We start from the raw sequence: 24,673 nt of genomic DNA, 5'->3' as shown, positions 1-24,673 counted from the left end.
AAGTGCGATAATTAAGATTTTCTTTTTAAAGTTTACCCAAATCTGCTATGCAGCACTGTCCGTTCTTCTTCACCAGGATGTTTTTGCTCTTCAGATCTCGATGGGCAATGGCGGACTTCCCTTGGGTCCCAAATATCTCTATGTGCAAATGGGCAAGGCCGCTGGCTATGGACAGCACGATCCGAAGGCAGCTAACCGTATCCAGAGTAGTGAGCTGAAGGTAGTCATACAACGATCCCATTTCGTGGTAATGCGTGATGAGCCACAGCTGGGTACTGGAGTGTCTGGAGGTCATGTCTGAAGCGATGAAACCTGGAGAGGGAGGAGGACAGAATTTTTCAGTGACAACTCCGCCATGTAACTCTGAGGACCCAAAATCATCTCGGAGCAGATCTAATGTAGAACAAGAAATATTTAACAGTTACAAAGGCAACAAGGAACAGCGACAGTGTAGACTCCTGAAAGGTGCAGGGCCAACGAACAGCATGTGACCCTCCAGTTTCCACTGTAAGCAGCATTTATACTCTTGAGATCGCCTATAATAAAAATTTCAACCTCTTCACTATGCAAACACTACACATCGCACCCTAAAACCCTACCAGACCTGAAACCTAGATGCTTGTCTTCTAGTCCTAACCTGGCTGTAGATTTTAAGTAATAAGGATAATTCCCATGGTCTATTTCGCTTATATTTATTCCAGCATAAAACAGAGGTAAACTTATATGAAATGATTGATTCGTTAAGTTTTTTAAAAAAACAAACAAAACAAGCAAACAGAAACAGTCTTGTGTTATCCATATTTGTGATGTTCTTAATCATTCAGATAATAGTTAACTGTACGGTCATGCTTGTAAGCTGGAAGAGCTCAACCCTAAGATGGAAAAATCTCGACAGGAAGTAAGCGCTGCAGAGAGCACATGAGAGACGCCCCATGGGCCTAACACCCAGAATCCAAGTGGCTCAGAGCAGGGAGACATTGTTACTGCTGTGCCTCCTGCACCATCTGTACGGTCTCAATATGTTTTCTCTAAAATAAAGAATTTTAATAATTCAGATTAGACATTGGAATAAGCTTGCGTCCAGTGGTGACAAGTGAATTTGTCCCGAAGACGTGTGGGACACTAACAGATGCGGAAAGACATAAAGGTATTTTCATACACGGTCTAAGAATGGGATTCTTGCCGGGCATGGTGGCGCACGTCTTTAGTCCCAGCACTTGGGAGGCAGAGGCAGGCGGATTTCTGGGTTCGAGGCCAGCCTGGAACAAAGTGAGTTCCAGGACAGCCAGGGCTATACAGAGAAACCCTGTCTCAAAAAACCAAAACAAAAAACAAAACAAAAAAAAGAATGGGATTCTTAGTCTGCATTAGCTTCCCTCAAAATAAAGTGCCAAACTAGAGAGTGCCATTCCAAAGGGACCGCACTGCCAACATATAACTGTGCAGTAGCCAGTACCTATTTCTTCCCCTGAGAAAACAATAATCATATATAATAAGCAAGCTCTTTTCCTCTCACCTTCCCTATGACTCTTAGATCTTTTTTTTTCCTGGTCTCACTCTATTTGATCTTGTTATTTTATATGAATGAGGAAACAAATGAATCTTTGATGAATTTCACCTTCGTCATGAATAATGTTATATTTGACATTTAAACATACTCTTAATTATTTTTGTTTATTTTTTATCAATAAATTTATTTATTTACTTTACATCCCAATCAGAACTTCCCCTTCCTCCTCCCCTCCCAAACTCTCCCTTTCTCCCTTCCTCCTAGACCCTTAAACCTTAAAGAAGGATGTTGTTCATACCATTCACTTATGTTCTAAACCAGGAAAAAGGACTCGTGTGTGTGTCTGTGTGTGTCTGTGTGTGTCTATGTGTGTGTGTGTGTGTGTGCATATTCCAGGAACTAGGACTTTCAAATGAACAGGATTTTTTTTCCACTGTTTACTCCTCAAATTTCGGTAAATACATTTGCTTCCCAGTCTAGGAGCACTGTTCTGGGATGTTTGTGTCTGGAGTCCTAAGCAGTCCATGGTTAATAAAAGCCTGGAGGTGGGGCGCTCAGACGTACCCATTGGATGTATTTGCAACAGAAGGAAGGATGGTTAGACCAAATATTTCCGGCAGAGCCATTGTCCCAAACTCTTCAAGAACAAAAATCCATCTGAAACCTAAAGTTTTCAATGGCAACGCCCTCAGAAACCAACAGAGATGCTGGAATGTAAGGCGTTGAAGTGGTTGAACCCAAAGCTGTACCACTGTTTACATATAGGCTCATCCAGCCTTGGGCTGGGTGATCAAGATCAAGGCACCAGAAATCTCCATCTTGCTTTCTCGTCTATGAGATGAGGGTGACAGCATTCATCCTAAAGGGATGTGGACGGGAAGCCAGTGCATTCAGAACGCTTAATGTGTACGGTGCTGAGCACACGGTGTATAGGAAGAACATTGCAATTTTGTATTTCCAGCGATGGTTTGTTCCCCTCCCTAGTCGTCTCAAGAAACAGTGACATGAAATAGTCTACAGTACTCTTATGTGTGTGCTTATGCATGCACATGTATGTGTGTATCCATGATGTGAGGCCTCTTACGTGTAAGAGGGTCCATGTGTGCAGGTCACAGAACAATCTCAGGTGTCCATCCTTGCTTTTCACCTTGTTTGAGGCATGGTTTCTCTTGCTGTTCACTGCTATGTATACAACACTAGCTGGCCTATGGGATTCTAGCAATTCTCCTATCTCCATCTCCAGTCTCCAAGTAGGGGCATGCCTGCACTACAGCATAGCTTTATGTGGGTTCTGGGGATTCAAATGTCAGCCCTGCAAAATAACCACTTTACCTACTGAGACATCACTCAGCCCCTTAGTCGTGCTTTCAATTTTCAATTTTATTTATATTTATTATTACATTTATTGGTATTTATTTTGTGTATATGTGCACATGTACCAATGACGCATGATGGAAGTCAAAGAATAACATGTGAAAGTCTGTTCTCCCCTACCACAGGGATCCCAGGAATTAAAAGACAGCAAGCACTGAGCATCTCCCCAGCCCATCACGAAAGACACAGAGCACAAGACAGTTATGGAGTTGGATGACAATTAGTGCACACCTATGCCAACTTTAACCCTATTCAACTTTGTGCTTAAAATACATAAACTTGGCCTGGGGATGAAGTTGGCACAGGGCCTGCCTTGCACACAAGAAATCCTGGGTTTGACCTCAGCTCCACATAAACCAGGCCTGGAGGTACTTCTAGCTATACTTCCTGCACTTGAGAGGTAAAGCAGGGGGATCAGAAATTCAAGCTCCTCCTTAGTTAGTGAATTTGAGGCTAGCTTGAGCCACAGTAGGCCCTGTCTCAAAAACAATGCATAAGATGATATCATAAATCTTTTTAAAGGAGTGCGATAAAGGACTTGGGAGTGGATCTCCACAGTAGTCAGCCTCCTGGGTTATCGTGATAAGGCAGTGAATGCTCAGAAAGATGCAACTTTGATCGTCGGGTGCAGAAGGCTTTTCCTTCAAACGGCTTCAAGACCTCACATGCCTCTTAGGAGTATGTGCATCTACCCATTATTAGAGATTCTATTTAAAGATAAGCCTTTGTTATAGATCCTAGGCTCTAACATAACCAACTCTTGCTCAATTCCAGTTTGCTCTGGAGGAAGCTGGAAGATTGGAAGGCTCATGGCAAGTTTGACTATAGATGAATGTCCACCTCCTACCCTGCCTGCAATCTCAAACATGACTCCAGTGCAAAGTGATATGGCTATCCCATAGACTGCAGTGCATGGCAGGGAACTATGGTGAAGGGTTAGTCCTTGCAGCATGAGCTGGGGCTCTAGTATTTTGCCTCTCATTGGTGATTTGGTTAGTGAAAAGTAGGGAAATAAGAATACCTCCTCTCGAAGGCTGCAATGGAGACTTTACAGAAGAACTCACGGCACAGGAACTATCCAGCACGTCCTCTGCCGGTGCTGCCATCACAACTACCACACACAGATCCCCTAAGGTAGCACAGGCCGTGATGGGTATAGACTATCAGAGGGGTCTATTCAGAGAATCTGACAGAGATGTTTTGATGGAGCAAAGGTGAGAAAGAGAGAGAGAGAGAGAGAGAGAGAGAGAGAGAGAGAGAGAATGGAAAGGAGATAGTGGACAATCAAGAGTGATGCAAACGATCAAAGCCACCTGTTTGTCACAGTTCCCCAAAAAGAAAAATACTGGTTGCAGCCAAAATCAGAGACATTTAATATCAAAAGAAACTGACAACTAGGGAGTCATGAATGTCAGGCCTAGAAGTCACCAACATTGCAGGCCAATTGGGGAGCAGTCAAAGACATGTTTGATTGATTGATTGATTTGGTGTATATGTGTGTTTGTCTGTCTGTCTGTCTGTTTTACTTACATGTATGTGGCATGCAGTATTGACTTGTTTATTTATTTGCTTATTTATTTATTTACTATGTATGCATGCCATGTGGATGCAGTGCCCACAGAAGCCAGAAGAGGTCATCAGATTCCCAGGAACGAGAGTTACAAATTAATGCCATGTCAAGTGCTGGGAATAGAACTCAGCACCTCTGCAAGCACAGCCAGTGTTCTTAACTGCTAAGCTATCTCTCCTGCCCCTCAAAATCACTTTTAAGTGTACCTGAGTGAACATCACCACCATACTGTTAAACCAAAGCTTTGGACAACCATCCAGTCATCTGTCAACAACAACTTGGGTCACATTTAAATGCTAAACTGATAGACCGGGATAGAAGAGAATTGTCCCATGCCCAGACATAATCCAATAGCCACACAGTGGTCAACACTATAGTGTACAGTGAAACTCTACATGGATTTCATTTCTATTTCTCAAGATCTACCCTAGGCAGCTGTCACCATATATGTGTATCAATGGAAATACACTCAAAGCCTTTTGAAACTATGGAAGCCAATGGGCCCTCTCATTGCCATGGCAGGATTGTAGTAGGCACCTCGCATATTTCTTAAGCACTGCTAAGCTTTAGTGATAAGATGATGAAAATTCATCTATACTTTGTGAGTTCCAGAAGTAAGGCGAGGAGCTTTCAAATTAAAATGTATGCTGAATCCCTCTGTAAATCTGGTCTTTAAAAATGATGCCTAGTTTGAGGAAATGTGCATCTAATTACGCGTCCCTGGGAGCTGTGAATCTCTAGGAAAGAATCCAAAGACCTTTCTTAGTTTGATTCCAGTAATAAATATTCAGGAAGGGTGGGGCAAGCAGAACTACCCAAGGAGCCTTGAAGTGAACAACGGAGCAGAGCAGGGCTTTGTCGTTTCAATACATCCACAGATACAGGAGGGAAAAGGTCCTGCGGCAGATTTCCTATTCACATGCAGGCAATTTATAACCTATGTGCAGATTTAAACAAACAAACAAAAAACACCTGTCAAAAAATTAAGTAGTCTATAAATGCTGACGGTTACTATGTTGTTTTCCAGAAGAGACTCCACACACCTCAGATTTGGCAAATGGGAGAGAGAAAGGGCCGGCCCTTATCTCTATGGAGACCAGCTGGTGAAAGCTCACCCCATACTCACCTAAGATATTTTCATGCCTCAACATTACAGTGTTGTACAATTCCGTCTCCCTGAACCATGACTTCTCGTCTCGGGAGGAGAAGATCTTTACAGCGACATTTTCGCCTTGCCAGCTGCCCCTCCACACTTCTCCATACCGGCCCTTCCCTGTGGACAGCAAAACAGATGATATATGTAAGAAATGGGTTGGCTTTCCTTTTCCTATCAAACACAGTGAACCCGACAGTGTCCTTATATTGAACCTCCTGCTCTTCTCTTCTGACTAACCAATTATGTCAGACTGTGAAGCCAAGCTTCCACCCATGGCATAGAACAAAGTCACCACCTGTATCAAAAATAAAATATGGAGGCCATTTGGCACATGTGTTCACTAGCTGGATTTGGGTTCTGGTACATCCTTTTCGAAAAGAAATTGCCATGCCAATAACTTTGCATTGGTTCTGTATTTCCTTGTGTGACACTGAATTTATTCTTTGTTGTATAGAAGGGTAAAGACAGGACACACAGCCTGACCAAGAAACTCCTAGTAGTAAACAAAGCCTGATGCCCCAAACTCTTCATTATTTGCTAGACAAACTCAGTCTAGGACTGCAAATACTTCACCTATAAAGATGTACAAAAATAAGGTAAAACCCATCTTTCCCTACCCGTCCAATCATGGCAGGAATCTGCCTTCCAGTCAGTACAGTACCTGATAACTAACTTCATATTTATAGTTAAGTTGCTTTCCTGAGGGTGTCTGACTTGTGCCCCAGACTAGCTATGCAGGCAGCTCAACCTGTTTGTAGATGACGATGGAAAGTCACAATGTCAAAAGGCTAGAAACTTTTGGCATCTAGTTTTTAAAAACACATGAAAGGTAGTACAATTTAGAACATAATAGTGATCATTAAATTTCAATGTAGCATCAAAAGCCCAAGGGGTAGGGGTATATATCTAAATAACTAGATGGTTTCTCTGGTTCCCCTCCTTTCCACTGGACCCTGAGAAGCATTTCTCAGCACAAATGCCTGAATATATTTAAGCTCCTCTTGCCCCACAGAGGGGCAGTTTGACATCCTGGAGATTAATGACAGTCCCCAGTGCTGGTAGAAGGTTGTGAACCACCACCTCCAAAGGGTTCCTTGGAGAAAGATATATTTCAAAAGCAGAGTTTCAAAGTCATCGACATAATTCCAGAACAGCTCTGACTTCTGACACTGGTCAGGGTGTTGGTTTAGATGTGCCCCAGTGATGTCACAACCAGACTACAGTAAAAAAGAGCCTTTGGCAGTTAGAAAGACAGTACAAGCAAGCAAATGCGCTTGCCAAGTGTGATCCTGGGTTCGGACTCGAGAGTCTATATGAAAGTGAAAATAGAGAACTGACTCCACAAACCACAGTCACATATGTGCGCCATAAACATACACACACAAAACTGGTAGATAAAACATTTCTTAAGTCACCTGAGGGCTGAAGAAATGGCTCAGGGGTTGAGAGTCTTGGAGGCTCTTCCGGAGGACCCAGATTTGATTCCCAGAACCCACAGCAGCACACACCCTTCTATTACTTCAGTACCAGGGGATGCAATGCCCTCTTCTTACCTCCTCAAACACGAGGCATACTTGGGATACCCAGACATACATGCAGGCAAAACCCCTATACACTTAAAATAATTCAGGATTTCTTTTTAGTCACTTGAAAAGCATAGTTTACAAAATGGGATAACTTCAGCTGGGATCTGACCTGTCTGATTCATGCCCCTCCCCCCACCTCTATGTAGTAGCCACATGCTTATCAAGGCATGCCCCCCCCCTTCCAGTCATCTCTTTAATTATAGGTAGAGATGATCAAAGAGATAGGGAAGAGGATGTCATTATCTCAAAACCAGTGGGGGTCAACATGAGGTGTAGTCAGCTTGGATGGCAGGCGTGCAGCGGGAACCGAAACTCCATTGCAATGAGGCTTTCTGCCCAGGCTTGTGGTGACTGCACCATCACGGGGCTGTAATAGGCAGCTGTGGTGCCACCTGCCTGCACACAAGTACAATCTTCTGCTGGAAAACTAAGCCAATAAGACCCTACACAGAGAAAGAAAGCAGGTGTGCCAGAGTGACACACCTGAAACAGTCACAAAAGCTCTACGGGCAGGGGATGTGGCTTGTCGATAGAGTGCCTGCCTCACAGGTGTGACACACTGGGTACCATCCAGCTCCAGAGGTGGCAGCACAGATATCCAGCAAACTGAGCTTCCCTGACAAGAACTAATAACCCTATCCAATAGCAGTGACTAATATAAAGGGATGCTAGGAGAGGCCAGAGTTCCTTGTGAGCGACTGTCAACAATCACACAAAGTCTACTTGGTTTACAAGTAATTTTAACCAAGTCGTAGGAGTGGCTCAGTCTTTCTGTTCAAGAGGAGGACTAACTGCCTGAAGATGCTACCAAGCCAGAAGCTACAAAAGCAGGAAATAAATGCCAAGCTTTTCCTGCCTTTGTTCCATCTTGCAACTTTTTGATTTTCTCTGTGGACTCACTGTTTCACCGAGAAGGCAAGAAAACTATCCCAAAGAATTGTGGATACAAAGTTGTTTGTTGTTGTAAATCTTTTTTTTTTTTTTAAGTTAAGAAAAGAAAATATATGGCATGGTAGGTGGATTAAATCAGAACAGAAATCTATTTTAATGGCTGTCAAATGCTTTTTGCTAATGTAATCTTATGTCAAAGCCACTAAAAGAGTGGTACAGTTCCCCAAAAGTCCCTGGCCAGAAAGTCCCACAAAGAGGATGCATAGGGCTGGAAGGGTTGACATGGTCAGATCCCCACGTTCTTGAACTAAAGTGATCATCTATCCACCTTTTCCCGACAAGCTACACCTTTCACACAAACACAAAAAACTCCTGAACAGACCCTGCACCCACCAGGCTCTAATGTCAACCCCCAAAATGCAATAGTTGAATTTATACTGGTTCAAAATGTTGAAGAGCATCTATCAAGTGCGACACTGTAAACAGTTCAGAGGAGCAAGACTCTGGAGCCAGTCTCTGAGGTATTTGGGACTATCTGTGAGTGATGGGTTGTTGGGGCAAGAAGACAGGAGAGGCAGGTGCATGGCCCCTCTGTTGCCTGCCATCACTACCCAGGTTTCCTTGTTCATACACAAACAGGATGCTAGTCAAGACGACCATTCTGGTTGTGGGTGCTGAGTGCCTCTGTTTTGTTGTTGTTTTGTTTGTTTTGTTTTTCCATCTCTTTCTAGTCTCAGTCAGTTGTGGTGGAGCTGCAGAGAATAGGAAATAGGAACAGTAGGTGCAGACCTGGGGAAAAGGTACCACAGTTCCTTAGCTGGCCCCTGTGTGTCACAGGCAAGCCGTGCTGCCCACTGCAGATCTTACTACTAGATTTGACACTGTTCCTCCTTCATACAGCAGCAAGTGCTGGGACCAGCTCATAATGGTCAGCTGCTTCCTGTTGTTTTTAAAACAAAATCCCAAACATTTGGTATCCCGAATGAAGACTCCGAAGCCAGATGCTGTGGTGAAAGCCTGCTAGCTCCAAAAGGCAGAGAAAGCACCCAGCTGACCTTCCTAGTTCACCATGTCCCTTCTCTTTCCTGGGTTTTCCTGTGTTCACTCCCTGTCAACTGGTTGCTTCCCCTGCCTCTTGACCTGTCTCTGACTTTATAATCCCATTCACAGAAAGCTCTTTGGATTAAAGGTGTGTGCTAGGGCTGAGCCACACCACCACAGGGTTTTTCTGATTCACAATGTGATCAAATAGCCTGCGACAGCTTCCGCCAAACAGACTGTCAGAAGGCAGGAGCTGCTATAACCACACAAAAAGCCTGCTCACCTGAAGTGGTGAGACAATACCAAGCCATTCCTACACACCATCTCAATGAGAAGCTGACAAAACCTGTCATGCTACCTGCAAATATCTACACTCCACATACAAATAGTGAAACTGAGGATTGTGTTTAAAATAAAGTGTGTTCTTCATGTGTGGGGGGAATGGGAAGGGGCGGGCAGCTATATATATATACACAATGCTAACACTGGGTGTTTGGCTCAGTCACTTACTTGATTGAGACAGGTTTCAGACTAAACCTAAGGCTCACAGATAAACCTAGACTGCTTGGCCAGCAAATTCCACAGATTTTTCTGTTTCTGCATCCCCAGCATTGAGACTATAGACACATACACACATGCCACTGTGCAAGCTTTTCTATATAGGCACTGGGGATCAAAATCCAGTCTTCATGCTTCTGCAACAAGCACTTATTATCTGAGCCATCTCCTGAGCCCTGAAAATCAGGACTTTAAAACTCTATTTGGCCATGGAGATGTATACTTATAATAATCCCCAGTCCTCAAGAGATAGAGGAGAGAGCATCAGAAGAGGATGCTTGGCTAGATACTGAGTTTTGGGTCTGCCTGGGCCAGAAGAGACCCTGTCTCAAAAACTAGAAGAGCATTCTGTACCAGCCTCATGGAATTCATGAAGCCACCACCACCATCACCATCATCATTTTATTATTCTTAAATCATGCCTGACCCAGAAATTCACAATTCCTGGGAATTCATTCTGCCAGTTCAGAAGACCAAAGAATGTGTGCCAAATCCTTTTCACGCATTTCTGCTAACCTGCTAGCCAAACTGACCTTTGCACCGCTTTTTAAAGGACTTCTGATAATTCCCAATACCAGACGAGGTGTGTGCATTCTGAACAATGAAGGAAGGTGGGCCTCTGAGGTGGTTCAATGGGTGACGCGCTTGCCTCAAAGCCTGATGATCTGAGTTCAATCCCCAGAACCCATATAAAGGTACGGTGTGAGAACCAACTCTACAGCACTGTCTTCCAAAGTCCACGTGTGCACACATACGTCATATACCCACATACAGCAACAACAGATTTTTTTTTTTTTTAGAAATTTTAACGGATAAAGGAGTACAAATTTTTTCACAATTAATATGCTGACCTACAATATGTCATAGGGAGAAAAATAAAAGGCTATCAAAATGTATATAGGTCTTTGTACTAAGCACTTAATTAAAAAAAAACAGTAAGATTCACTCGAGTTCTTAAATGTATATTTTCATAAGCTCTTGTGTCTAATTGATACACAGTAACTGGACATACTCATTCCTCCTGTCAGAGGAAGGAGACACTAGGAATCCTGGGAAGATGCAGCAATTGACCTTACTATCCAGAAGCCTATTTACTTCAGATCAGTCAGCCCCTGTTCAACACAGCCTCGTGGATTCACGCTAGGCATTGTCTGTTCTAGTCACTGATGACTCCCTTACCAGAACTTCAGCAAGCTCTCAAACGTGAGTCACAGAGAACAGAGACCCCCATGGCTGTCTCACACCCCCTGAAGTGGAATAAGCACATGGTTGCTTGGCACCTCCTGCATTTAATGAGGAAGCAATAATAAGCAACAAGAAACAGACTTTTCCAAGCCCTGGCTGACTTCTAGAATCACAACCAACATTGCCTGCTGCCCAAAAGGAAGGGAGACATAGAATTACCGACACACTCCAACAGGGTTATCTGGCGAGCCACCGTTCTCTGTACCAGGAAAGGCAGACCGGAGCCACTTCCTGATGTACACGAGTGATCTAGTAGTTCCTGTGATGTAAAACAAGGAGAAAAAGAAATCACTGAGCAACAGTGCCCACTTCAGCGTCCTGCAATACATGCTGTGGGAACCCACAGGGTTTCCAGCAACTCTGGACATGTGACCCGTTCAAATGCCTGAAAATCTCCTTTGAAAGGATTAGTTATATGTCTTGGGAAACTTAGAAGCAAAACCTAAGGCAGGCTTTCCTGATGGATAAGTCATTCTTTCTTAAGCTCTATAGAGTTTTCTAATCAAATATGCAAGGAAGGAAACAGAGCTAAGCTAACGAGCACATTAGCAAGGCTGAGGGGCTGTGCACGAGGAGTCAGTAGGAAGGATGGGGGTGGGGGATACTTGAGCACCAAGAGCTGGGCATTATCTACTATCATCTATTCTGCTATGCCCACTAAATGTCTATCAAGTGATCTACTTCGGTTGCCTTACAAACTAAAGGTGTCTAATTGGAAGCAAGCAAATTAGGACTATGAACAGCCAAGTGTAATATCTGTAATGAAAAGATTCTAATAATATGTGGGTCATTAAATTGGTACTTATAGGTGTGTGTGTGGGTGTTTCTGTGGATGAAGATTATGGTTTTTTTTTTTTTCAGGTAATATATGAACAAGCAGGTCACTAAATTAACACCTACTTATCATTTTTCCATATGAACTGCAAATTAGAAAGGAAAAAGGAAAAAAAATTTATATATATATATATATATATATATATATTTCACTTAAAACATAACACCAGAGTCACACATTGATTTCCCAAATGAGCATACTGGCAAAAGGCTGCCAGTTAGTTCATTCATGAAGTTTTCCTTCACACTCTCAGCAAAGGCCCAGCGGCAGGACCCGGCCTGGACTATCTCTAAGGCACAGCCCTACAGCCATGGTGATGGTGGAAAGATTAACCCTGCCCAAAGTTCTTCCTTTCCCAACACATAAACTGGCCCATTAAAGCAACATAGATTTCTGTGAATTTCATCTTCTCTCCTTTCTATGGAGCAAGACTGTGAGATACTATGGATCAGTAAAATTACCAAAAGCTAAACACTCAACAGAAGAAATTCAGAACCCCTAAAAGTTACAAAAGAATAATCAAGAAGAAAAAAAATGTAGATGAAATAGGCTTTGTGTCCCCCCCAACAACTCTATTCGTTCAATTCTTTTTTGAGGGGAAAAAAAAACCCCTCTGTATATTGAGCTGTTGCTTTTCCATGAGGCATCGTTTTGGTTCTAATTAAGGGTACAGATTTGGGGAATGGAGCATCAGGAAATCAAGCAAAGACTAAGCAAGACCTACCTACCTCAAGTTCTGAAGGCCCAGCCGCGGGCGAGCTTCAGCAAGGTTACTCTTTGTCAGCTCACATAAATGAACATATTGTTTGAATAAGCAAATAAGGACATCTCGTTATTCCTTACTGTGTCATTATATGGTGACACTCTGTCAGCTGCATGGCTGGGCTATGTTGAGAAGACTGTTATGGCGCAGGCTTTCATTCCGATTTCAAAACCCTAAAAGCTATTTAAACAGTAATTTACACTAGATATTCCAATTACTGCCCTTGGTAATTAGACATGCTAGCAGCTTGGAGGAACACAGTCCCGACTAATCTACGTTAGCATCTTGCTTTGCCGAAGCCTTGTCGGGAATCATCCTCATGTCTTTCTGCTACACAAATCTCATAAACCCCACCTCCTTTCCCCTATACCTTAAAACAGACTTCTGGACAAACATTTCATGGAAACAAGCTACACCCTTTCTCCCAGTTCCACCATCACATCACAACTCAAATAGGTATGCAAAACGATGTACACAGACTAACTTGTTCCTTTTTCATTCAGACAGAACCCTGATGGGACAGGAATCAGGGCAAGACAGTTCCCAGCCTGGATCCAGCATTATTAATGTACTGACACCTGACTACAGGGGGTACCTATGGCTGCCCAGGTATAGCATGTGAGCCAAAGATGACCACTGCTTAGCGTACATCTTTTCCAGAAAAGTAACGAAAGACGGTTGTAGAGGAAGCCTAGCTACAGAACTCCCAGGCACTTACGGACTTGTCAGGCAGTGAAGCCAGCCTGCGGGCATGACGATCTGGTATGAGAAGGGAGCATAGCATTAAACAGCTCTGAATCACATTACAAAGATAACTTGATTGACTTGCGACTAGCTAGATTGTGACAAGGAAAGAGCTGATTTGGTTGTGTTGTTCGCACCTAACACCCACGGAGCTTTGTCTTTTGCAGAGAAACCATGTAGTATCCATGGAGAATGCTGTTACTTTATTCTTCTGCACTCTATAGTAGGCTGCTTATGGTGAGTGACCTACTTCCCCGAGTTAACTAAAAGTTTAGAAGAGTAACTAAAGGAACACTTACAGTGTCGCGCTATAGCTTTAAAATGCAGGAGTGGTTTTAAAGTTTTACTGCATATATTTGTTTGCTTATTTGTTGGGGGTAGGGAGATAGCCTTGCCACGGTACATATTTAGAAGTCAGAGGACAGCGTGTGGAAGTCGGTTTTCTCCTCCTACCCTATCAGTCCTGGGGATTAAATTTAGGTCATTAGGCTCAGCAGTGAGCATCTTTACCCTCGGAGCTGCCTCACTGGCCAGGAAGAAATTTCCAAATGTATAAATAATAGCATCTTCTATGCTGAGGAAGTAAACTCCAGGGAGGGTCCTAGCACCAGTTACCTGACTTTGAAAACTTATAGAATATATCAACAATTTTATTGTACGTTGAAATGATAAAAGGTATAAATGGTTTGCTTTTCCCCCTATTTACTTGTTAAGCTGGCTACTCAAGCATTTTAAACTCTGTATGTGCTATGCTCAGTTGTACTAGAGGACCCTGGTTCAACCAGCTGACTACTCTCCACAAGGGGGCAGTACTGGAGCATCAAAATCTTAATGGCTACTTCTGAAGATGTCAAGTCTCTAAATTATGGCGGATGCACATAATCTATGGGGAAAAGGATTTCTTAATAATAATGAAAAGATGCTTCCTTTAAAAAAAAAATGTTTGTTGTTACAAATAGAGTAACTGAAGACCACCACTTCAAGTTCTTTAAATCTCTGGTCCACCAACCATTCTTTGTCCCTTTTCCTCACATTCTCCAAAGAAAAGTAACCACCAAGGATCTACTAAAATCTCCTAGCCCCATCCCTTAAGTGCCTGTCTGAAACGGATGTCCTTATTCGCAGGAATTATGTTCTTATATAAGGTGCTCACATGCGCTTGGCTTTTAGCCCAGTGACTAGTCACCATACATGTCTGCGTAGTCATTGTTGGCTTTGTACACTCAAAACAAGAAAGTATCCACCTCCATCTCGTTGTTCATAGGCCTCCCTCTGGGGTCACAAACTCACCGCTAGAGTGCTGTCTCCCACATTGGTGGTGATGAGCCCTTCAATGGTACCATACTCCACGTCTCTGGGGTTCAGGCGCTCTTGATTGCGTCTTTTAAACTTCCTGAGAGCAACTCCAAGGATGCAAGCTATAAGACACACTGCAAACACCACCGAGAGGATGATAAGGCCAACTTCCAGGTGGAAATTCTGTGTTCCGGGAAAGGACTTCCCTGGAGAATGGGAAGAAAAGAGTAAGTAGGCATGGGGACCACAGTTTTCTTTGTTATTTGCCAATATCTTAGGTAATGGCTCCTGATCTCGACCAAACCATCTCACGTATCAAAACAATTTACAACTACAATACTTCCTAACATTTAGACAATGGCCCAGACACTCATTTAAGTGATCAGTCCATTAAATAGAACTGGGGTTTAGAAAGGATTCCACCAAGAATCAGCTGTATTTTAATGCATGAATGCTTAAGAGCTTCTTAAATACAAGAGACATATAATCCTTGATGTTAACTCTTATGAACGTGGACTTCGGATGCAAAGATGCTTTACAGCAAGCCTGATGGACAGCCTCTATACTGTAATATCCCAGTGAGAAAGCGCTGATCTCCTCCCTAAGCTTGACCTGTCTCAGAGTTCCCTGCAGCCATCCACTCTCTACTTAAAGGTTCCTTTATAGTGTTTCTTTAACTCCCCAAGTCCTGAGAATCAGGCTGGTGCTCTATAGTGCATGCCATCTGTATAATTATGCGTAAAAGTGATTTAATAAGTGACAGCTATTGTGGCCTCTCAAATAGGACATTCCTTCCAGGAAATGCCTTCTGTGAAAACACTGGGTGTTGGGAAAGTGAAAGGGCTCAGAGGGTCTCAGGAGATGCTGCAAAGCCTGACAGCCTGAGTTTGATCCCTAGAACCCACACAATAAGAGAACCAATTCCTACAAGTTGTCCTCTGACACGCTCAACACACATGTGCAAATGCAGGGCCATGTGTGCCTGTGCTTGCGCACACACAAACACAACCAAGTCAATACATAAGTAAAGGTGTGCAGCATAGTGTGTTCATGAGGATCTTCACACTGCTGGCAATGTTTTTGTGTGAATACAGACGTTTCTTCCTGTCCATCCGTTCTGTTAGCAAAGGATTAACTCAGTGAGCATAAGGAAATGACCTTTGAGTTAGTTACTCAAATATCCAATCCTTTTCAAACCCTTGTGTTTGACCCTATTTTTATATCCCAATGTAGCCTGTTCTACCTGCCCGAAGTGGGTCACAGTAACTTCAAAACTGCCATGTGACCTATTGGTCTTTTGGCTTCCAGTCTCCTGCCTCCTTCCTGCCTTGTGACAGTCCTAGCAGTGAAGGCTCTGTGTTGTCCTCTCTTATCCTATTTGTGCTTTCCCTCTTCCACAAGGACAAAATCATACAATTCAATCTATTAAGAGGTACTTACTGTACATTACAAGAATAAATTTGGCTTGGGGTGGGCCTATATTAATATTGACAGTAATGTGAGATAGACAATGAGAGTTCAATGAGAAAAAGAGTTTCAGAGGAAGATCGACTTCCAAAGGATTCGGAATGCATAAGAAATACATGAGGGGAAATCGCATAACTTCAGGGCTCATGCACTCCCTCATCTGACTTCTGTTTCAGAAGGCAAGGGATCTGATTTGGAAGGGTGGGCAAGGTTTCCTTCATCTTCTTCTTAACAAGGGCAAGGCACTTCACACAGACACCAAGCTAGTGTTCCTACTTCTCTCGAATCACACATGCCCCATACACCCATTTGTGATGACCTGCAGTCAGCGAATCTGTCCCCTTCACCCATCCTCTGGATGCATGTCACATCACTCGCTTTCCCCAAAACACCACTCTCCTTTTAAATTCCAAAGGCCATGCCTGTGTCTTCCTCACCCAGAGTGACCTTCCATGGCCCATCAGCTCTGGTTCAGCAAGTAGGAAGAATGCTTCTGGCTACGCAGATCCTTAACCCACACAGACTTGGGGCAACACTCACAAAACCCCTTGATCTAGTAATAGAAGGAGCCATGGGAACCTTTAGTGGGCAGCTGGGCCGTGATGTTCCTGTTACACCAGTCCCCTTGGCAGCACTCCACAGCCTGGCCAGGTGACGGCGGGGTCTTACACGTCATCTTCCCCTGCTCATAAACCTGAAAGCAGCCCTTCTGGTAAACATGGAAGCCATCGTTGATGCTCAGAGAAGAAAAACACTGCTGGCCTTCACAGTGGTCCTCGTTCCCGCAGGAGAGGCCCTCACACACACACATGTAAAGTTTCTGGTTGACCTTGGGCTTCTCATCTGCAAAGGAGAGGTGAGAAGGAGAAACAATTCAGTTCTATGAGCTTCGCCCCTTTCAGAGTTAAAAAAAAAAAAAAATCCAAACAGGTTTGGATTTAAGATCACCCCAAACCCAATCACAGAACCATCGACACTGACCAGTGTCTACACTCCAGATTTTCACTCAAACAAATAATAGTTCCATCTCAGTCTATGAATGTATCTGTCTTATGTTGTGCATCCATCCATCCTCCTTAGGATTATGCTAGCACAGAGAGTGGTACTGTGATGCCCAGACTCCTGACATGGAGTCCCTCTCCCATATCCATAATTCCTGAATCTAAACTAAATATTTGATGGGAACATAATGTCTGGCAAATTTATTTTATACAAAAAAGGGGGCTCCTAAATAAATACTTGGAAACAGTTAGCACCAGTTCCTGCTAGCTCTGCACTTGTAACCAGGTGATGTTTCAGAACTTAACTGCTTCAGAACACACTTGTACGAGAGTTTATAGCTACAAACCAGAGTTACTGACATTTTCAGCTAGACACTAGACCACTTGTGATAAGAACACTTGTGTTTGCACACTGGTTAAAATTCTAACAAATAGCTCTTAAGAATCATCTACTGATAACCAGGAGAGGTGATGCACGCCTTCAATCCCAGAACTCGGGAGGCAGAGGCAGTGGATCTCTGTGAGTTCAAGGCCAGCCTGGCCTACAGAGTGAGTTCCAGGACAGCTAAGGTTACACAGAGAAACCCTGTCTTGAAAAACAAAACAAAGGAAAAAAAGAGGAATTGTCAACTGGTAAGGAACATGGGGGGGGAAACTGGCTTTAAACACTCAGTCCAAGGGCCCAAACAAAGGGAAGGAAGCTGTATGTAACAATTAGTTAGCAGGTAGCACCAGGGACCAGGTAGTCCCTGGCGATGTCAAGAAGCTGAGTCACAGGAGAGGCTGCACCATCACCCCCTTGCCCTCCCAACTGCCTTCTGAAAACACTCATTTGCAGTTCCACTTTCACATCTCATCCCTCCTCCCTCCTCCCTCATCGGGAATGACTGGTTCAGACTTGCTACTTCCAACACTTTTAGTCAGCAGGGAAGGGAAGGGAAGACAGAATGTGCAGAGTCCAGTCCTAAAGGCTGTTCCTTAGCCAAGGCCACGGTCAGCAAAGCCCTACTCAAGGAAATTCAGCCTCCAGAGCTCGTCCAAGGTCTGTGGCACAGAGAGTGAGATAATTGTCTTTTGAGAGAAACAGACAGTCAGACAGGACAGAGACAGAGAGACAAACAGAGACAAAGACAGAGACACAAAGACACAGATAGAGAAAAAGAAAGAAAAGGAAGGGAAGGGAAGGGAAGGGAAGGGAAGGGAAGGGAAGGGAAGGGAAGGGAAGGGAAGGGAAGGGAAGGGAAGGGAAGGGAAGGGAAGGGAAGGGAAGGGAAGGGAAGGGAAGGGAAGGGAAGGGAAGGGAAGGGAAGGGAAGGGAAGGGAAGGGAAGGGAAGGGAAGGGAAGGGAAGGGAAGGGAAGGGAAGGGAAGGGAAGGGAAGGGAAGGGAAGGGAAGGGGAGAGCAAGAAAGAAAGAGGAGAGAGGGAAATCAGGTAGTGGTGCTTTTAAGAGAAGACCTTAAAGTAAAAATGTCAAGTTCATTTACACAGATTGATGTGGGTGTGTATAGAAATGTGGGTTATCTCAAAAAGAAAAGAAAAGTGCTGCTAATCTTTCTTCTTCCCTCTTCAAAGAAGTGGAAATTTAGTTCCCTGCCCGCTGTCGTGTGGGTGCTACAGCCCACAGCGTAAGTACACGCAGGCACACAGACACGTCCTTCTGTTTATAATTGACTTGTGAGTTCTTTTGAAAACCACAAGGGGCTCATCCCAGAGCAAAGACATGCCTGAAAGCAGAAAATCTAAGATAGCCACTGCCGGTGCTAAGTACGTCACCAGCCTAACCCTCAGAATCCAGAGCTTTCCGACATGTTTAATGAGTGAAAAACCTTTAATGAGCAAGGGATCATCTTTATTTGACACAATCTAGCAAGAAGTTTACACTTATCAAAAGAGAGTTGAAAGGTAATATTTCTAGGGAGGCTACACACGCTTGCCACTCTTGAACGGGATGAAGCTGGGCCAAGACCTGTCAACCATGCTGCCCAACATGTGACCATTCTTTGAAGGAACTGGATAGGGGAGGGGAGTCATGGAGGAAGTTAAAGGCATCACATTGATGTGTGTGTGACCTGAAAGAGAATGTGATGATTGTATTTTAAAGACTGAAATAAGGCAACTGGTGCACATTTAAAACACAAACACTTTCACTGTAAATGGTTTTTAATCACACGTATCCAAAAACATACCTAATATACTGAAAAGTATATCTGGCTGATGCTGGGCTGGGGTGTTAGTGTTGTGAGGAAGACGTAAATGAAAATAAGATAAAGAGTGACTTATTTCACAGAGGGATAATAGATGATCAAATACAGTTAGTCACCATATTGTATATAAGGACTACCTACTATAAATAACAACAAACTGTAACACTCTCACTCATCACTGGGCCTATAGAATGGATGGTACAGTACACAGAGGAGCACATGACGCATGCCGGAGGTGCCCTAGATTTACCTACAGCAGTACTTGTCAACGTTCCGAAGGCTGCAACCCTTTAATATAGTTCCTCATGTTCTGATGACCCCTCAACCATAACATTATTTTTGTTGCTTGTGGTGATTTGAATAAAAATGGCCCCCATAGGCCTATAGGGAGTGGCACTATTAGGAGGTGTGGCCTTATTGAAGTAGAAGTGGCTTTGTTGGAGGAACATGTCACTAGGGGTTTGGCTTTGAAGCTTAAGCAAGGCCTAGTGTCTCAATTACTTTCTTGTCTAAACCTCTTAACCTAAAAGCCAGCCCCAATTAAAAGTTTCCTTTTATAAGAGTTGTTGCGGTCATGGTGTCTGTTCACAGCAGTAAAATCCTAACTAGGACATTGCTACTTCATAACTATAATTTTGCTCCTGTTTTGAATCATAAGATAAATATCTATGATTTCCAAAGGTCTTGTACAACCCTTGTGAAGGGGTCATTTGACCCCCAAAGGGGCCATGGCCCACCGAGTGAGAACCGCTCATCCACAGCATCACAATAAACAAAGAAGTAAAGCAATGCACAGAAATAACTGTATGGTCCAAGGCACCAAAGAGTCACACTTTGTAGTCTAGTAAGTTCTTAGTGAGAGCTAGTTTCAAAGTTGCAGCCTAAATTAAACTCTATATCCATAGACCTAGGAAAAAACACTGCTTTCCCAAGATCTCTCGTTTTTGACAGGATAAGATAGAGAGTGTGTGACAGATGTCTGGACTATAACCTAAAGAATTTCACCCGAAGCAAGAAGCCTCAAGAAACTTTAACATGTAGTGAAATTCAACTCATTAAACCCGCTTGTGCAGGGTACAGAGGTGTGAAGCAGCATTAGCCCTAACCAGCACTGACTCCGGTAGAGTCTCACTGAGACTCCTACAACCTCCTACACACTTCTTACACTTATACCGACAGAAATAAGAGTTACAGACTGGACTGCTTTTCTGTTGGTGACTCTTCTCAACCAAATGTCAAAAACCAAGGTTTACATACCCTTGCTCTCAACACTCAAGACAAAGAAAAGTGGCCAAGGGAAAATGGCTATTAGTGGGATATAATCACTAACTCCATCTTTGATATGGAACCAGGAGCCAAACCCCAGTTAGCACTGAGTACAAAACCTTCAGTGACTCTGGTTCTCTTACGCTGTTCTCCCAATGTTTCTTTTCCTTAACTGGTACATTCCCATAAAATGAATTAGCAAATCCTTTTTGTATTTATTTTATACAAACACACAAATATAAATGAAGACTTTAAATTCATAATTTAAGAATGACACCCCCTACTGTGCTGTGGTAGTGCACGCCTTTAATTCCAGCACTTGGGAGGCAGAGGCAGGTGGATTTCTGAGTTCGAGGCCAGCCTGGTCTACAAAGTGTGTTCCATGACAGCCAGGGCTATACAGAGAAACCCTGTCTTGAAACAAACAAAAACAAACAAACAAAAAACCCAAACAAACAAACAAAAAAGACATCCCCTCCCAGACACACACACACTCTCTCTCTCTCTCTCTCTCTCTCTCTCTCTCTCTCTCTCTCTCTCTCCACACACACACACACACACACACACACACACACACACACACTGGCAATTTCACCTGGCAACCTGGGTTAGTGTGAAGAGGTGCCAAAGTGGCTTTCTGAATTTGGATTGCTAACTCAGCAAAGGCTAAAAGGGAGGCAGACGGTGGGACATGCTTAGGTTTTAATATCCACAACTCACAGAGGTACAGCAAGCCTCAAAGTACCCATGACTCACTTTTTCAGTCTGGTCTAACTTAACATTCACTATAACGTGTATGGACCTGTAATATTTTATTTGGGCTGGGTGTTGGGCTAGGGGATACCTTCGAGGGCTACCCATAAGAATGTGTGGGTTCGGAACCTCTCAGACCCTGATACCGATAATGCAGACGTCAAGAATTAGATAACTGTGTTGTGTGCTGCCTCTCCACGGTGCAACAGGAAGTGTGATATCTGAAGGGAATAAAGTCTTCCACCTGCCTGTGAGAATAACCAGGAAGTGCCCTGGCAGAAGGCAGCAAGCCTACTCTGCCTAATTGACATTCATTTAAATAATTCAGTAATTTAAATGTCATGCCAGAGGTAGTCCCTCTCTGCACAGCTCACCCACATTGTTTGTTCTAGGAGGCACCTCCCAGACTTACTCAGTGTTATGGCTGGCTCGGCTTGCTCTCTGCTCTTTGTATCACCAGAACCAGGGCCGTGTGAAAATGCTCACAGCTGGAGCTGGCTCGGAACAACCTGGAGAATTCTGACCACAAAGGATGGCTGCTTCCCCCTCTTCCAGGGAGGAAACCACCGGGGTGGTAGAAGATCGAGGTTCTTCTGCAGAGCCAGAGGCACAAACTGGGAGTCCCCAGGAGTCCACAGCAGCCAAGTCTTTAAAAAGATTTTTCTTGTTCTGGGCAAGGCTCAGCTCACCATCTGGACACACCTACTAGGAGATGACTCCAGACTGGCAAAGCAAAGAGCAGCGTGAACTTCATCAGACTGCTCATAGCTGGGGACAATCTTGAGTTTGGTAGCAAAATTATTCACGTTTGTGTTGAGCTGAGCCGTCAGCAGTTGAGGCATGATACTGCAGACCTCTCTGTCTCTGTGTGCCTAGTGGTGTGCTGCGTAATGCTTAAGGCATTCAAACAGATTTATCATTCTGTAGGGTGCATGAAAGCCCACCTTCTCAATGAAGACCTTTGATATAAGACAGATGAGCCAGGACCCTGTGCTAAGGGTCAGTCAAAGAGGACAGGCTGAGTTCTTAACAAGCTGACCTCGAAGGGTACAGACAATCATGCAGTAATTAGAAGGTGGGTGTAAAAGCCCAATAGTGCAGAAGTTGTATAAGCTAAAAAAAGGGAACTCCAAACATCCTTGGCCTCCTTCCAGCAGTCCAAACGATTCATTCATTTGAAATGGCAGTTTATATTAGGTTTATAGATTATGGGAGCCCTTCCACCCGGCTCCTAATCTAGGAGCCCTGTCTGGCACCTCTCCAGAATCTGCAAGCATTTGAGATCTCTGGCATTAAACAAAGACTTAAGGAAGGATTTTGCAATGCCAGGTTTCATTGCCAGCAATCCTGCAACTCAGACAGGAACACAAAGGTCTATCCGGAATGCCTACTGAAGGGCACTTGATCCTCTGGCAAGAAGGCAGGCTACATACATTCAGGGACAAAATACACCAAGGGCCCAAATGCTCTCTTAGGAAATCAGCATCTTAGTTCAAAAAACAAAACAAAACAAAACAAAAAAAAAAAAACAGAAATATTGATTCTTAGTAAAGTTATAAAGCCAAGAAACTAATAAATTTCAAGAGTTATGAGAAAAAAGAAATAGTCAAAAAAAAAAAAAAAAAAGACTATGAAATAGAAAGAACAACAGGCAAGTCCAAGAACTGTGAACTCAGGATGTAGCTACTCCAAATGTATTTCTCCTGAGTGTTCTCTAACTCCGTGAGTGGCATGCCCGCTCATGCAACCACACAGGCCTGATGGTCTCTGGCTTCCATTATTCGCAAGACAGACTATATAGTCTGACTCACCCAGCTCTCCACCCTGCCCTCTTCAGATCCTGGGAGCCCTCAGGAAGCCTCTTTCTGGTACAGAATTTCAGGTGCTTTCTTTATAGAAGCCTTCCTTCCACTCGGATGTTCACTCCCTCACTAACAGCTCTGAATCTACCCAGAAAGGATCTTACTTTGCCTGTTGGGCCCAGCACTTGAATCTTCCAGGACTGATGGCTCTTTGCTCTGATGCTCAACAACATGAGGACAGAACCCACAGCTACCAGCAGCAGCAGCCTCCGTAGTTGGCAGTACCAACCTGGTGGACATTTGCTTCAGCATGAATTTTCCATTCACAGAAAACATTCAGGGGTAGGGAGAGACCTGAAGCTGTTTTCTGAGCAGACTGGGCCCATAAAGTCTTCAAATGTCAGCACCGATCTTCGGGCAAGGCTTAGTCACCTACTGGCATGTCCGTGCAAATCACGTCTTCCTAGAGGGGCCTGTCACACCACCGACTCTGTTCACTACTCAGTACTTGCTATGAGAGCATAAGATTTGTGTGTGTGTGTGTGTGTGTGTGTGAGAGAGAGAGAGAGAGAGAGAGAGAGAGAGAGAGAGAGAGAGAGAGAAAGAGAGAGAGAGCTTGTTTGTTTACCAGAGGCCAGAAGTAAATAAGGAACTCTTTAATGCACTCATAAAAGATCTGGGCTTTGCGGGTGGTCTTCGTTTGGCTGACTGCTTTGTGGACTTTGGGCTGCTAAGATGCTCTTGTGATCAAGGTCATTAACATACACACACACAGTAAGTGTCTTCCAGGCCAATCAGTTTAGAGAGAGCCACGTAGCACCTGGCTGCTCCCGGAGGAAATCTGCCCCTGGTCTTTGCTGCCATTTTTTCCACCATCTTTCCACCGGTAAATTAGGAAGGAATGGGAAGGAGTGAGTCTGCACTTTTCCCTTTGTGCTTTGCCGCAGGTGATGAGGATTCCCTATGTCAGCCTGCATTTGAACTACTACTGAAGCTGAGTGGAGTAGGGGGGAGGTGCCATCTGTTTAATTTGTGCCTGGGCTGACTCCCTGTCTCTGAAATAATCCACACATATGAAGCCTATTGCAGCAGGCACACCTCCAAAAGTTCAGCCTGTGTTCAAGTGTCCAAGGGATTAAGAAACACTATGGGTAGTGGCCATACACAATATGGGTCAGGTTTCACCATGCTTCTTACAACCCTCTGAAAGCAGCACAGACTTAGCTACGTTGAACCTAGGCAACTTCTCAAGCTGGCAGAAACTCACAAGATAACCACACCTCTTCACTTCGCCTTCAGACCTCTTGAAGCAATGTTTCACAGAACAAAGGGTTACAGGCCTGAAGCGAGTTACATTTAGATAGAAGAGTATCTTCACCGGCCAAACCTATTACTGGTGTTCCACACAAGCCAGTGCCAGTGTCTGAACAAAACTGCACTTGAGGGAGCATGACAGAGCCGGGAGGAAGAAGGCCACAGTCCCAGTAAGCTAGGAATGGTTCTGAGAAGTTGTTCTCTTTGGATTTGGAAAGAGATAGGAGCAGGAGGCTGGGGGCTCCTCAGTCTTCGCCTTGGACACTGTGAAGGTTCAGGGAGAGGTAGTGGCTTGG

At 43.9% G+C, this 24,673-nt stretch overlaps 1 protein-coding gene across 5 annotated transcripts in view; it reads right to left on the bottom strand.

Moving 5' to 3' along the window:
* The window catches only part of Acvr1 (activin A receptor type 1), a 129,467-nt gene that overhangs the window by 16,964 nt on the left and 87,830 nt on the right, over positions 1 to 24,673 (bottom strand). For all 5 annotated transcript variants that reach the window (XM_021149833.3, XM_021149842.2, XM_085834902.1 and 2 more), the window contains 5 exons: positions 16,616 to 16,879; positions 14,564 to 14,775; positions 11,091 to 11,190; positions 5,581 to 5,727; positions 37 to 312 (listed from right to left, as the gene is read on the bottom strand). In XM_021149833.3, coding sequence (XP_021005492.1) covers positions 37 to 312; positions 5,581 to 5,727; positions 11,091 to 11,190; positions 14,564 to 14,775; positions 16,616 to 16,879 — 999 coding nt within the window. The remainder of the gene's footprint in view (positions 1 to 36; positions 313 to 5,580; positions 5,728 to 11,090; positions 11,191 to 14,563; positions 14,776 to 16,615; positions 16,880 to 24,673) is intronic.

This window comes from Mus caroli, unplaced genomic scaffold (assembly GCF_978045245.1).
Source record: "Mus caroli unplaced genomic scaffold, Mus_caroli_1 scaffold_2, whole genome shotgun sequence".
Taxonomy (NCBI): domain Eukaryota; kingdom Metazoa; phylum Chordata; class Mammalia; order Rodentia; family Muridae; genus Mus; species Mus caroli.
The sequence above is the reverse complement of the archived record's forward strand: the minus strand, read 5'-3'. Positions and strand labels throughout refer to the sequence as shown.